Below are 15,326 nucleotides of genomic sequence, written 5' to 3'. Positions count from 1 at the left end.
GTGTAGTTCTGACAGCAACTCAGAAGAAGAGGTTCTTCAATATTCACTAAGCAGCATTACATTCTTCTAAGTCCTCTGAAGTCACTGAGATTGGAAGTGGAAAAGAGCAAGAGTCTAGTAGCACCTATAAGACTAAAAAAAAATAGTGGTAGGGTATGAGCTTTCAAGAGCCACAGCTCACTCCTTCAGATAACTCATGAAAGCTCATACCCTACTAACTAATTTTGTTAATCTTATAGGTGCTACTAGACTCTTTATCTTTTCCATTGCTACAGACAAACTAACCCATCTTGAGATTGGAACTGTTTAACTCTATAAAGAACTGTCCTTTAACGATGTTAAAAACGTTGAAACCACGCTTTCAAATTTTAAAAAACCCTTTAAATCCAGACGAGCATGGCCTATCTCTTAATTCAAAGGTAAACTTGTTGAAGCAATAAGGATTGTAAGAGGCCAATGAGTAAGAGCAATTACGCTGGATCAGACCAATGGTCCATGTTGCCCACAGCATTCTCCTTCCAATCAGATAGTCCCAGAAGGGGCACAGAGGTTAAAGTCCCCCTGTGATTGCCCCCTGTCAGTACCGGAGTAAACTCTGCAAGTTCCATCTTGCTTCTGCTATGAGGCCAGCCACTTTTAACAGAACAATAGTATCCTTAAAAATGCATGTTTGAAAGGAATTTACCATTGCCCTTAGCCAACTGCTAATAATGCAATGCATCATTTTTTATTAATCCTTTTGTTATGAGCGTAATGCCTTAGGCAGCAGACACGGTAGATTTGTCACAGGAAAATGAGACTGTCTGAATTACAAACACAGCTATTATTTTTGCTCTTGCTTTCCAATTACGATATAGACACGTCAAGTGCACTCAGACTGGCCACTGCTGGACAAATGATATTTCAGGTCCTTTCCTCTCCTGCAATAGATTTTCTTTCCCCATTATATGGCACTGGTGGAGGCAGCCGTTGCACTGCAGTGGCTCTACCATCTTGTGCTTAGTTACGCTTAAAACGCTGAAAAATACAATGAGAAATTTGCATGGCAAGACGCAAGCCTCTTAGGAAATGAAACACCCATCTGTGATCCGAATACGCATTGTAAGCTTAATGCTTTCCATTGACTGCCTTAATTGATTTGTTCGATTGAGGAATAGGTTAATCACAGATTTTAATTGTGCATTCCTGAACCTTTCAATTGCTTGACTGTGAATCGATTTTCAGCTGTCACAAGATTGGTAGAAGCAATCCACATGCATATATCCTTATTCATTTAGTGAGCATGACCCAAAGATCTGCCAGAATCTGAATAGCAAATAGAGATCCATTCAGTTTCTTAGGTTTCAGTGACAGAAGCAGATAGTTCATGGTTTGAGTATCAGACTAGGAGATTAGCTGCATTTTATTTTTTCTTGGGTCTTGCCTGGGGCCACATGAATCACATGCATTCATGAGTTCCCCTAGAGGGTCTTCCATTCTCAGGTGTATAGGGCTCACTGGGCAGTGGTGCACAAGAAGCTTCTCCCCTCCCCTCCCATTTTCCCAACTTGAAATGGACCTGCAGGAACTGCTATTTGCCCCATTGGGGGCATAATGGCGTACACAACGGTTTTCCTGCTGGGGCAAACATCATTCTCTTGAGGCCATTTCAGGTCAGAAAGTAGTGCATGTGTGGGGGAGGGAAGAATAAGATCCTCAGAGCCAAGCTACAAGTGACACCTTACACAGGTTGGACACTTGTCAGCTTACCTCAAGTTTTGATGGGAAATGTAGGCATCCTGGTTTTACAGCTTGGCTCTCCATTACAGTTGCAAGACCAGGATGCCTACATTTCCCATCAAAACTTGAGGGAAGCTGACAAGTGTCCAACCTGTGTCAGGCATCACTTGTAGCTTGGCTCCAGTCTCAGGGGTCCAGCAGGGAACCTGAAAATGCACATTCAATTGACTAACAGTCTTCATGGTGGAGCTGGACCTTATCCAAGAAATGTGTGTTGTGTAGTTAGGGCCTTGGATAGGAGAAACCCAGGCACAAATCCATACTCTGCCATAGATTTCATTGGATGAAAGGTTTAACAACTCTGGGCTGAGACATTTCGGGAGATTTGGGGGTTTGAATAGGGGAGGGACCTCAGCCGGGTATAATGCCATAGAGTCCATCCTTGGAAACAGCCATTATCTCCAGGGAACTGATCTCTGTCATCTGGAGATCAGCTGACATTCTAGGAGATTACCAGGCCCCACCTGGAGGTTGGCAAGCTTGTTGGATGACCTTGGGCCAGAAGCTGCCATCATGTTGTTTATTTATTTAGAAGATTCATATGAAGATTTATATGCTGCCTCTGTATATGGACCTGCTCAATGCAACTCACAAAGTAAAAACAGATTTCAATAAAATCATAACAACAGCAACTATATAAAATTACAATCTATAAATACAAGCCAAAAACTATATAAGTCAACATTCAGCAGTCTAAAATGATGATGACCATAAACTGATGAGAAGCAGACTATTAAAACAGTTTTAAAAGATAGAACACGTCAGTTAAAAGCCTAGGAAAAAAAGAAATGTTTTGGCCTGGTGTTTAAAAGTCAGTAAGTACATGCCAACTGATTCTCAACAGGGAAAACAGGCCCAAGGCAACGGGTCATTGGTGAGAAAGCTGTGTCTCTGGAGGCTACCTGCCTAAGCCAGCCCTTTTGTCCTCCACCTCTCCGAGCAGCAGCAGGAGAAAAATAAAATTAAAAACAGTAACATCACTAATGTCACTATGTCCCTTCTAGATAAAACCTGGAAGTGACATAGGGCAGCTCTAGAAGTTACCATTTGTCACTTCCAGGTTTTACTCTAAAGTAACATAGCGATGTTGACAGCATTATAGATATCATATACATGCCCCCTTGTCCCTGCCCCCAGGCCAGGGACAGTTCAAAGTTTGGGGAAGTCCTGGGAAATCTCCAGTCCAGTCTAGGAATCACAAGGAATTCTGTGTTTTTTACCATAGTGTTTTCGATGTGTCCAAGAGAAGCACAACATCATGCCTGGGTTTTTCTTGAAGTGATGTTATAGATATCATATACATTATAGCATTATAGATATCATATACATGCCCCCTTGTCCCTGCCCCCAGGCCAGGGACAGTTCAAAGTTTGGGGATGTCCTGGGAAATCTCCAGTCCAGTCTCGGAATCACAAGGAATTCTGTGTTTTTTACCATAGTGTTTTCGATGTGTCCAAGAGAAGCACAACATCATGCCTGGGTTTTTCTTGAAGTGATGTTACGCTATAACCAACAGCCGCTGCCATATCCCTGCCCTTTGGACTCTCACTGGTTGCCTGTCTATGCCTATTGCAGACATAAATGGCCCTGGAGAACAGCTGTTAGCTTGGTTGGGATGAGTATGACAACTTGACATAAGCTTCTCAGCGGATCAAACAGCAGCTCCCAGGAGTTGTTTTAGTTTGCAAAAATAGGGGGCTGCAGCCCCTTCTTCACATGTGCTACAGTTGTGACTGGAATACAACCCTCACACACCTATAGGGCACGCAGCCATGAAGACTCTTTTCATGGGAACTGGCCCTAAATAGATCTCTACATAGAAGCTGATTTCAGAAGGGTATTTCCTTCTGTTTCTATCAAGACAGTACTTGATATCAGTTGTAAAAAATTACTGTTTATCATACATTTCCCTCACCTTTGAATTAGGAAGAATGTGTTCTTTATATCTGTAAACCATCACACACAGTTATGACACTGGAGAGACAGCAGTGAATAGCATCTAAGCAACTGTGATTTATTGCACTTGCAGAGATGTTACATCTCAGGTTGTTGTCAATTGGTTACCTTTTAGCAGCTTCCTATTGATCTACTCCTCCTCGTTATTATTCAATCGACCCACACCATTTACAACAGCATGTACATTCTCTTATCTCATATTGGCACTTCTATCCCCCTTTTTTATTAACTTAATGCAGAGGTCAACTTACCTGACAAGCAAAGGATACAGGATCGGCCACCTTCTGAAGTATGTGCTCAATCTCCTCTGCTGTTGTGTAATATTCAATCTGTGTTGTTACTTTAATGATTCCCTCACAGTAAACGTTTACATTTACAAAGCCAGCAGGAAAAGCTTATAAAAAGAATAAAGAACACAGAGAAGGAAAATTAGATTAAATTCCTGCATTTGTGCAGAACTCAAATCTCCTCTACACATTGACCCATATGTGGGTACAGCACCTTCAAGAATACAAATGATCTGTCAAATGATCCAAATGTAGGTGGGACCGTAGATCTCCCGAGTTACAATTGATCTCTAGACTAGAGATCAGTTTCCCCCAGAGAAAATGGCTGCTGTGGAAGATGGACTCTCTGGCATGATGCCCCACTGAGGTCCCTCCCCTCCCCAAACACTTCCCTCCCCAGGCTGTACCCCCCAAATCTCCAGGAATTTCCCAACAGCAGTGAGATGAGCCTGGATGTTAAGAATAATATTCGCAACCACTCATCAAGGTTGGTAAGCTCCATGCTCACTATGTAGTATTCAGTAGTGATTTTTAGCTTGGGAGTTGGAGTTTTGTTAATGAAAAAACCCCAGACCTTTTGCTGGTCATGGGGGTGGGGTGGGGGGTTGACATCTACAAAGTAAACAGGTATCACACTGTTTATGTACACAGCTAAGTCTAACTTGAGAAATGCATCAGTGACCGTTCCTAAATGGCGGGCTGAATCTTGGAATCCAAAAAGATTGGGAGCCATTTGTGAGGAACCAGAAGTCCAAATGGATGAGATCAAGGCTAGTAGCTGGTTCATGTTTTGAGTCAGTTTCAGGAGCGAGATATAGCCTGCCATTTTGTAGGCTGATCCAGGGGTATAGTTGATTATATCATCCTTATTTATTTATTTATTTATTTATTTATTTATTTATTTATTTATTTATTTATTTATTTATTTATTTTAGTTTCAATTTTTATTTTTATTAAAGCAAAAAATAAGTACAGAAAAAAGAGAAAGAATGGGGAGAATCAAGACAAATATAAAACTGTATGCAAAACATGTACCTTACTGCTGAGCCAAAACTTCCTCACAATATAAAAGAAAGGAAAATGTGTACCTATGTCTAAAGGGCAACCTGGCAATTTGGTAAACATTACATGTAAACTGGGAAGGAAGGAATCCTGAACTAGAATGTTTACATTGAACTCATTTTGAATCTCATTTTTTTCTCATTTTTTAAGGAATAGTGAATGAAGCCAAATAAATTTACTTGATGTGAATCCCCAAATGAAGAAAAATAGTTGAAGATATTAGTATGAATAATTGTCAAATAAACAGGCTAAAATGGGGGGGGGGTCCCATAGCATCTCTTTGTAAAACAAGCGAACATCTTGCTAAAATTTTAGTGAAATCCTAAGCAGAGTTACTCCAGTCTAAGCCCGTTGAAATCAATGAGCATAGACTGGAGTAACTGTACTTAGGAGTTCACTATTTGTGCAGCAACAAGATTTTTGAGCTGTATACATTTTATAGCAGGATTTGATTGAGAATAGCAATCTGTGACTAATCAATGACATTTTAAAGACTGCCACCTGCCATTTTATCATACAAAACAACCCAATAAACCCAGTTTCACATAATTCCCAAACTTTTATGTCTGCATATTAATAAAATAGTATTCCGCATGCAAAATGATCTAGGCCTAGCAAGCACCCACAAAGGGGTATTGGGCTATGACAGAAAGTAGAACTGTTTGCCATAAAGCAAGTGATGGTAAAAGAGAGTAAACATGGTTTATTTAAATTTAAAAGAACCAGTATGAAATTTTACTGGCTTGACCAGGAGCTGGGAAACCTGTGTTTAATCCTGCTTTTTGCCATAAAGTTCACCGAGTTACCTTGGGCCAGTTACTCTCCTTTAGCCTATCCTACCTCACACAAAGATAAATTCAGAAACTATTTTTAAAAATTCTATTACCTAATGTCTTCACATACAAGACATTTTGATTCCAGAATTTTGGTCGAGTCCTGATTTGTTGATTTTCTGTCATGAGCTCAATCTCTACTGAGTCACTGGGGACATCATCTCTCAGCAGAATGAATATTTCTTCAGGGTTCTGTGAAGTGAGAACTATAGCCATTTAGTCATTTAAGCGGAATAATGAAGAATAAAATGACAAAAAAAGTTCTAACGTAAGCTGCTTAACAGGTTACCAGGATATGAGTTTCATTCTGAGACACAATCGTATGAAGGGCCATTTTCACATGTCTTTAAAATAGTGTGATCAGGGCTTTTTTTCTGGGAAAAGAGGTGGTGGAACTCAGAGCCAAGCTACACATGACGAATGACACTTGAATGGCAAGTGTATTTCTCCCTGTTCACTTGCCCTCCACTCAATCCACTTGCCGTTCAAGTGTCATTCGTCATGTGTAGCTTGGCCCTCAGTGGGTTGCCCTCGAAGAAAATGGTCACATGGCTGGTGGCCCCGCCCCCTGATCTCCAGACAGAGGGGAGTTTAGATTGCTTCAGGGCGGAGGTCAATCTAAACTCCCCTCTGTCTGGAGTTCAGGGGGTGGGGCCACCAGCCATGTGACCATTTTCAAGAGGTTCCGGAACTCTGTTCCACTGCATTCCAGCAGAAAAAAAGCCCTGAGTGTGATACTCATGGATGACTGGTGGCTTCCTTGCACGATTTTTTACAATATCCGTGATGATGGTGTTTTTGTGGCTGCCTGCCTCCAATTTGTAAATGGATGGCGTCAAAAATCATGCAAGGAAGCCGTAGCCTTCTGTGAGTATCATGGTATTTTAAAGACATGTGAAAATGGCCAGGGTAAAAAGAGCAACTAGCTCACGAACAATGCAATCCTAAGCAGAATTACACTAGTCTTAGCCAACAAGGTGGTTTCCACTATAAGAGTAAGATTTGAGTCCACTAGCACCTTCAAAACCAACACGATTTCCAGGATATAAGCTTTTGAGAGTCAAAGCTTCCTTTGTCAGATGCCTTTGACTCTCTTCTATTGCAGACCAAAATGGCTACCCACCTGACACCACTATAAGGGTATTGACAACACACAGCTGGAGTGGTAAGTTTGTTATGGAGATGGATTTTATGGTCAGACATACAACGATTTCCACTGGTTTGAGCTCAGGGGAAACCTGATCTTACATTGTATGCAGCCAAAGAAGCTATGCAGAGCAGTAACTGGCTGGCCTTTCAGACAAAGCCATACCCTCCATCCCCAGTTCTAATTTTGATTATTATCAGATAAACATGTGGGGGGAAATAAAAGAAGACAGCCACATGAAGCATAGTGAGGAAGACAAAGAGAATCAGGAAACCATGAAGATTCAGAGCAAGTATGTCATTTGAACCAAACACAAGTACGAAGGCTATCCCTCTCTTTTTGTATTCAAGGCAAGTCAAACTTTTTGTTAATTTTTTTTTTTTGCATTCTCTCATGGAACTGGAAAACAGAGAGGCCATTAGAAAGGAGAAACATCATTTTTACTTAAACTTTATTCTAAAAAAACCCAAAGGGCCTTACCTCACATGATATCCTGGTGGGCAGCACTAAGACTGCTGGCCTCTCCAATGTTTCAGGGATCGTCTCAGTTACTGCACTATCTTCTATCTTCAAAACACTTTCTAAATCCAACGACAATGTATTAAGATCTGTAAAAAAACAAAGTTATATTTACTGATTTAAAGTGTTGGCTCTTATATGCTAACAAAAAGCAAAGCCACATGGATCGTTGTGCTGCAAAATATAATCTTATTTACTTGATATCTTTTTTCTTTTTCAGGCACAATCACAAGAAACCGCAGTTGTAAACATGCTGGAACCAATTACATAGTCAAGGAGCGCCCAAACAGTTTGGGACTGCTCCCGACGGGAGAATGGCAACAGGTTTGCCAGGCTAGGTGCCCCGTTTTGCTGTAAACATTTCCTTCATTCAAATAGTACATGTACTACAGGAGGAACTGTAAACAGGAGGATATTGAAGTATATGTACTATTTGAATGAAGGAAATGATTTATTTTGTTCCTGTTTAGCAGCTATTACAATTCACCGGCAAACTCGCAAAGGCTTTTGAAGAAGCGTGTTTACAGCGAAACGGGGCACCTTTAAAAGCAGGTTTAAAAATGCTTTTATTGTGTATACCTGGTTTACAAAGTGGTGTTTCAGAATGCAGCTGATTGTATGGGGCCACAACTCAAAAGACTCTGACCCAAATACTAATTAATGTCACCATTGGTTGGAAGAGTCGTTGCAACAGAGATAGCAAGAAACTTCCTTATCAGTTAATAATTTCTAGACAGAAGCCCACTGTACAAAGGTTGGAAGAGGATAGGAAAAACTTTCAGAGTTGGTCATAGAGGCAGAAAAAGACCATCATCATGCTAAATCTGAACATCTAACTGATATTCAGTTGAAAACCACCATAGAGCCAAAGATGGCTCTAGGAAATGTTCTATGTAAAATCCAGAAGTTTTATCCTACTTCTTCTTACTCTAGGAATCATCAGAACTTCAGAACTTCTTGTAAGTAGACAAGGCCTTATTTTCCTTTTCAATTTTACTCCTGAGATGCTGCCCCCTGCAAACCTCCTACCTCCCTGGCTACCCTAAATAAAAAAGATGCAGAACAGAACAAAGATTGTGGCTACTGGTTTTTGCAAAAGATAAATGGGTCACCACCACAGTTGTGCAGCAATCCTCAGCATAAGCCCCACTGAATACACTGGGGCTTCTGAGTGGACCTGATTAAAATTGTTCTCATGGACTCTTTGTTAAAATGACCATTCTGCTGGTCAGTGATTCACAGTAAAGAAAAAGCAAATGAAAACACAAGTCCTAAAAGTTCTGATTTCTATTTTGTAGAACAACAGAAATATTCCATATAGAAAGATTGGAAACTGTAGGTAGCTTGTTTCCAAACATGTCCACTGGATATACTTAAAATCAGAGTTGTCAAAATTTTGCCTAAAGCAAAATGCTGGGCATAAGTTGGTAGTTCTTGTGTGGGAAAACCATCCTAGAAGCAAAAAAGTTAGGAATTTAAATTCATGCAGGAGATCTGTTATCAGGGCTTTCCATGTTTTTCACCAACCTTCAAGACATATTCTCCAAAGAACACATTGCAGAAATGCTCTGTTTTGTCCTCACCTGTGTGTAGGTTATACTTTGCGCAAGTAACAATTTGAATAATGGCTGCATTACTACATACCCTCTCTTGTACAATTCAAGCATCTGAATTCATTAGCAGTATCTAATGATGCTTAGACTGCATTCTGAGGTGGAAACTAAATAGAAAAATCTGCAATCCAGTCCCTTGAGTACTAAAGATACTCCTGCTGAGATTATAGTGTCTAATTCGCCATCTGAGACTGCTTTCCTTGGCGAGCTTTTGACAAATACCTATTGCTGTTCTCCATGCCCAAAGAATTAATCTCAAATTGTACTTTATAGCTCAGTAATCAAATATTAGCACATTCTCTGTTATATACATTCAGTGATTCGCTTAATTGAGTATAGTGCTGACTCCTTGAGTTTTATTTCAGCCTCTCTCCTTAATTCATATTACTCAGTCGCTTCATTTCAGCCTATCCTATGCAAAATCATTTGGACGGCATTATGGCTTTCAACCCTCCATTATTGAGTGAATTGATGGAATGACTTCGAAATTGCATTTCCCTGAATAAACACGGAATTCGTAATGAACCTTCTGCCCATTGTCACTGAGGTGGAAACTGTCACAGCTTTCAACGAACAAAAACATATCATGTCGTCTATGTGAGGTGAAGAATTCCAACCTTTCAATGTTGCTCACCACTTATGAGCAGTTTGTGGTGAGAATTGTGGTAGGAATATGTATTTCTGACATACAAGCCATGTTCAGACATTACTGCCACATGTACCAGGAGCCTACCCATCATGCACAATGGGAGCATGTGCTACCTACAACACTCCCAATACAAACAATCACCATGTTATGTGAATGGAGTTTGGAGACATTGCATGAACACATGAAGCTGCCTTATACAGCTGCCTTATACTGAACCAGACCACTGGTCCATCAATGTCAATATTGTCTACCTAGACTGGCAGCAGCTCTCCAGGGGCTCAGGCGGAGGTCTTTCACATCACCTACGGCCTGGTATTTTCAGCTGGAGATCTTCTGCATTCTAAGCAGATTTTCTGCCACTTGCTATCCAAATCCCTTGGAGATGCAGTAGAGGTACCGGGTTACTGCCTGACAGCTGTGGCCAAATGGAAAGAAATTGAAATTGAATCTAGACAAGATGGAACTACTGCTGGTTGGGAAGGCCGAGATCTTAAAGGACATTGCACTTCCCACCTTTGCAGGGCTGGATTGAGGGGGGGCAGGGGGGTAGCCTGCCCCCGGCGCCGCCAAAGAGGGGGTGCCAGGCGCAGCTGCCAGCTGCCCGGGAGGCTGAGCGCAGGGTTGGGAGACCCTCGCCAGCCCCGCCGATGGGGCGGCTGGCTGGCTTGCCGCGCAGGACCTCCCAGCCCTGCGCTCAGCCACCAGCTCGGCAAGCCAGCTGCCCCAGCGCACGCCCTCGCTGCCGCCAGCTCCGCGGCTCACCGTGCACTGGGGCGGCCGGCTTGCCGCATGGGCGGCACAGGGCAGCGGGGCACGCTAACTTTGCGGAGGGCCTCCTAGCCCTGCGCTCAGCTGGCCGTGCGGCAAGCCGGCCACCCCAGCACCTGGTGAGCCGCGGAGCTGTCGGCAGCGAGAGCATGCGCTGGGGCAGCTGGCTTGCCACGTGGGGTGGCTGAGCGCAGGGCTGGGAGGTCCTGCGCGTGCAGCAAGCCAGCCAGTCGCCCCAGCGCACGCCTGCACTGCCGCCAGTTCCATGGCTCACCGGGCGCTGGAGCGGCCGGCTTGCTGCGCATGGCTCCCGCCCTGCATGATGATGTCACAAAAGTGACGTCATCACGCAGCACCGGGAGTGTGCGCATGCTGTGCATGCGCGGAGCTGCCAGGCAAGGTTTGCCCCGGGTGTCCACGCACCTGGATCCAGCGCTGCACCTTTGATGGGGTTCAGTTGACACTGGCTGACTCAGCCTAGGGGTTATACTGGATCCAGCGCTGCTGCTAGAGAAGCAAGTAAATGCAGCTGCAAAAAAGGCCTTCTCCCAGACTAGCCTGGAAGATGGCCCCCTACCTTGACACTGCTGATCTGGCCACCTAGATACATGTCACAGTAATATCAAGTCTAGAGACTACTGTAATGCATTCTACATAGTTCTCTCCCCAAAGTCAACTTGGAGACTCCAGCTGGTACAGAATGCTGCGGTTCATTTACTTTCAGGAGCTCAGTAGCACATGCATATTCTGCAGTCATTCCATTGGCTACCATCAGTTACTAGCCTCAGTTTAAGGTTCTGGCTATCACATGCAAAGCCCTTCCTGGACTTTTCCCTCCCCCGCCCCCCATATCTGCAGGATCACCTCTTTCCCTATGCTCTGCCAGAGCAGCCATTTGAACAGGGCCTTTTGCAGATACTACATTATAGTTGGGCAAAATCAACTGCTGCCTGCACATGTGATTTTTCTGTGGTAGTCTCTACCTTATGGAATATCCTGTCAGAGCAGGTCAAGAAAGCTCCCACTGTTGCTTACTGCAAACTGTGCAAAACTGTGCAAAACTGAATTATTCAGGAGGGTTTTTTTTTACTTAGGAAATAGAGCTATGCCATAAGAAATGGATCAGGGAGATTCCCTGGCAAGGGACAGGGACTGTAGACTATTCTACTGGGTACTGCCTGCTGATGAGATATGCTCCTAGTGGATAGCTTCTGCATCATTAAAGATGTAATGTTTTAATTACTTACACGTTGTTTCAACAATGTTTCATCTCTGTGTTTCTGATTTATGCCCATTTCAAATTTCCGCAACTCGTACCCTATTATATTTCTTCATTGAATGTTCTAGCTATTGATCATATTGTATTTGTTCACTGAATGTCCCAGAGGTTGTTCTTATTGATTTGCACTGTGTAATCTGCCTTGGTGAGACAGACAAACCAACAGCTAGTCTCTATGAAGAACTCTCTCTAAAAGGGCTGTGGGACCCTGATTCTGGTTGGGAAGGGGAGGGCTCCTGGCTTCTTAGGTGCCATTTCCCCACCTGAAACAGTTCTGAGGGTGTTGTTTCCCCCATTGGGTGGCTGCTCATGTAAGCATCTGTGAATATGTGGTTGCCTGATGTGGTAAATAATACCCCTACAGTGGTGTTTCAGGTCAGGATAACTACATGGGAGGTGGAGGTGGTGGCAGGAACCCCTCCTCTCATTGGCCCATGGTCTCAACCAGAACTGGGCCATGCAACAGTTTAGAGGCAGTTCTCCAGGGGACTGGCCCCAGTGGAGAGCGCTTGACAACTTCCCATCTAGTTTGGCCTGCATTCTTGCTACAGCGTAATCTGAATTCAGGGTGAACAACTATGATATTTCCTAATAGTGGCTGTTTCCACATGTCCTTATAGGCATGGCCCACCCATGGAACTCTGGTGGTGTTTCCCCAGGCTTCCACATGTCTCAGTTTGCAAAACATTTGCAGGCTGTTTTCCTATCATTTTAAGGCATTTTTTCTGGGACCGCACTTTCCCTGGTATTTTCTTCTGCGTTCTTGGGCATGTGAATGGTTAAAGTGCTCTGAGGAATCCTCCAATCACTGCCCAGCTCCTCCCTGAACCTCTCGGCATGCGATCGCGCATGTGCAGAGTAAAAAAAGTTTGAAAGGGAGGCAGGCAACGCTGACAAAAATACCTGACCTCCCCTCCTAAACCACTTTTTGTATGAACTCTGGAGGCTGTCCTGCAACCTCAAAGTGCAAGGTACGTGCTTTTGGGGAGTGTGTGTGGAGGCTGAGTTTTCTCACAGCGACTCAGCAAAACCTACAAAAAGAAGCAGGAAAAGGGCAGGAATGACCAGCTGTTTGGAAACAACCAGTATAAACTTGAAAGTGCAGAGTTAAAATCCATAGCAATATATCTGCGAAACCCATGTTTTCTACACAAGCGATGGTGGGCCTTGAATTGTTAATGTTTGAAATTATTTCTGAAGCCCTGGTGCATTAATATAATCCACATTCCCAAACTGAATGAAAAGAAAATGATAAAAAATTGCTTTCTTTCTAACAGTCCTTCCCTGGAAGCAGTTGGATATCAAATTGAGAATTATCTTATAGTTAAGGGGAAATGGGCATCAAGATGCTTAAAAGGGAAGCGTTACTGAAGTTCTGCAATATGTAGATGCATCTTGATTTAACAGATTAACTGATTAAAAGGCAGGCAGATAATTGCTTTATGAAAAAAAGACTTGGCTGGTGGACAGCTCTTGTGATCATGATTAATACACACTTGCAAGGGATATATGTGAATTGCAGATTTGCTTCATTATTCATTGGTGCGTCTATGAACCATATTATATATGCTATACTGCAACTATATGCATATTAAATAGAAACATTAATAAACAAGTTACATATCCTTACAGACATAAGAATGATTTATGCATTGCTTATCTACCTTAAGGATGTGATATGAACACCAGCTCTAACCCACTGCAAAAGAAAAAAGAACTAGAGTGGGAAAAGTAGGAAAGAAACTGCATGTGAAAATTTTAACTATAAAAACCAGATAGATAATGCCTTCTAATTTTACTGCATGACATAGACATGAGCTGAGTTGCTAGGGACCAGATTGTGAACCGACAGAATGAGGGGAGAAGCAAGCACAGAATTAAGCATGCTCAAGCCATTATTCAGCGGGTTTAAGCCTGCCAAAGTGTTGCACTTTAGCCCTGGAAACCTTGCCTTAAGACCACATCAAAATGGAGAGAGTCTGTGCCTCGGCATACGCTTTTCATCTGGAAGTGCCCACAGTTTTAATTCCTTCCATCCCCAATCAAAGGACTGCAGCTAGGAAACAGCGGGGAAGACCATTGAGAGCCATAGACTCCAGATCCCTCCCTGGCATCTCCAAAACTGATGCTATAACAGATGATGGGACAGAACTTCCTCTTCTTGAGAAAATGAACAACGGCTGCCAGTCTGAGTCAATCATCGTAGTTTGCCATTATATGAGTGAATCTGAGGCTGGGATGTTCTCCACCATGTTCTTTGTGTGTGTGTGTGTTTTAACGAATGCACAGAAGCATATGTGCATAATAGTAAAATCCTGCACAAAATAATATTGAGGTTTTATGAATGCACACATCTGCATCAGTTATACAGTTGGGGGGGGGGAACTGGCAAGGGAACTAAAGGAACTGAAAGAAAACCTCACAGGAATTATATTTCCCATTTCCTAACACTTGGACACGGCCACTTGTAATTTCAGGAAATAACTAACCAAAGTCTAACAGAAGCTGTCCAGTAGTCCTTCTCACTACTACTGCATAGAATGCATAGAAAAAGGGAAAGCAGTGGCAGCAGGAAGAATCAACTGTAAGACAAACCAATTATGAATTCATTTTAAACGAAGGGGAAAGACCAGTATTTGTAATTGCCTTTGGGCAGCCTTGAGCTCACTTTCCCAAACGTTTTCTCCCCACGTGTGGTAAGTAAAAGATTTGATTTCATCACTTAAAAAAAATTATTAATTCACTCTAATCAGACCCCACTGGCCAACAACAAAAACAACAATAAAAACAACAAAATAGGTGTGTGTGTGTGTGTGTGTGCGCGCGCGTGTGTGCGCGTGTGTGTGTTTTTAAGTGTTTTTAAAGTCCAGACAGCAATAAATGCTTAGTGGCCCTGATGAGGGCAGAAAGGCAGGGTATAAACTTTGTAAAATAAACAAGTAAATATTACTCAAGGGCAACACTGCTGGGTCACACACCACAGAGTGTGTATCCTTTGTCTGAAAGAAGAGAGCTCCACATACTTCAGAATATTTTAACAACACAAGCAAATATTCCCTTCCCTTCTCATTATTTATTTTTTAAAAAAACATTTATATGCCTCCTTTTCACACAAATAAGGTCCCCAAGGTGGTGTGAACAACATATATTAAACCATTTAAGAGAATGACACTTAATATATATATATAAATGCAATAAAATATAGACATATATACAAAGAACACAGGAAGAAGGGCCAATAAGAGTTTTCATTCACTGGTGCAAAACAATAACAGAGGGAGACAGGTAAATCTCTGGGGGTGAGGAAAAGTTCCCAAAGTTTTGGTGCTACAACTGAGAAGGGCCTTTCTCAGGTTGCTACCTGTTGAGCCTTTGATGGAAGATAGATCCAGAGGAGTTAGCCATGTTAGTCTGTAGTAGCAAAATAGTAAAGA

The 15,326-nt window shown here is 42.5% G+C and overlaps 1 protein-coding gene across 1 annotated transcript in view; it reads right to left on the bottom strand.

The window, feature by feature from the left end:
• The window catches only part of BANK1 (B cell scaffold protein with ankyrin repeats 1), a 288,974-nt gene that overhangs the window by 161,454 nt on the left and 112,194 nt on the right, over positions 1 to 15,326 (bottom strand). The window contains exons 4-6 of the mRNA XM_054990418.1: positions 7,545 to 7,672; positions 5,971 to 6,109; positions 3,987 to 4,129 (exon numbers count right to left, since the gene is read on the bottom strand). Of these exons, the coding sequence (XP_054846393.1) occupies positions 3,987 to 4,129; positions 5,971 to 6,109; positions 7,545 to 7,672 (410 nt within the window). The remainder of the gene's footprint in view (positions 1 to 3,986; positions 4,130 to 5,970; positions 6,110 to 7,544; positions 7,673 to 15,326) is intronic.

The sequence above is a fragment of the Eublepharis macularius genome, chromosome 10, assembly GCF_028583425.1.
Source record: "Eublepharis macularius isolate TG4126 chromosome 10, MPM_Emac_v1.0, whole genome shotgun sequence".
Taxonomy (NCBI): Eukaryota; Metazoa; Chordata; class Lepidosauria; order Squamata; family Eublepharidae; genus Eublepharis; species Eublepharis macularius.
Note: the sequence above shows the minus strand (reverse complement) of the source record. Positions and strands in the feature narration are given on the sequence as shown.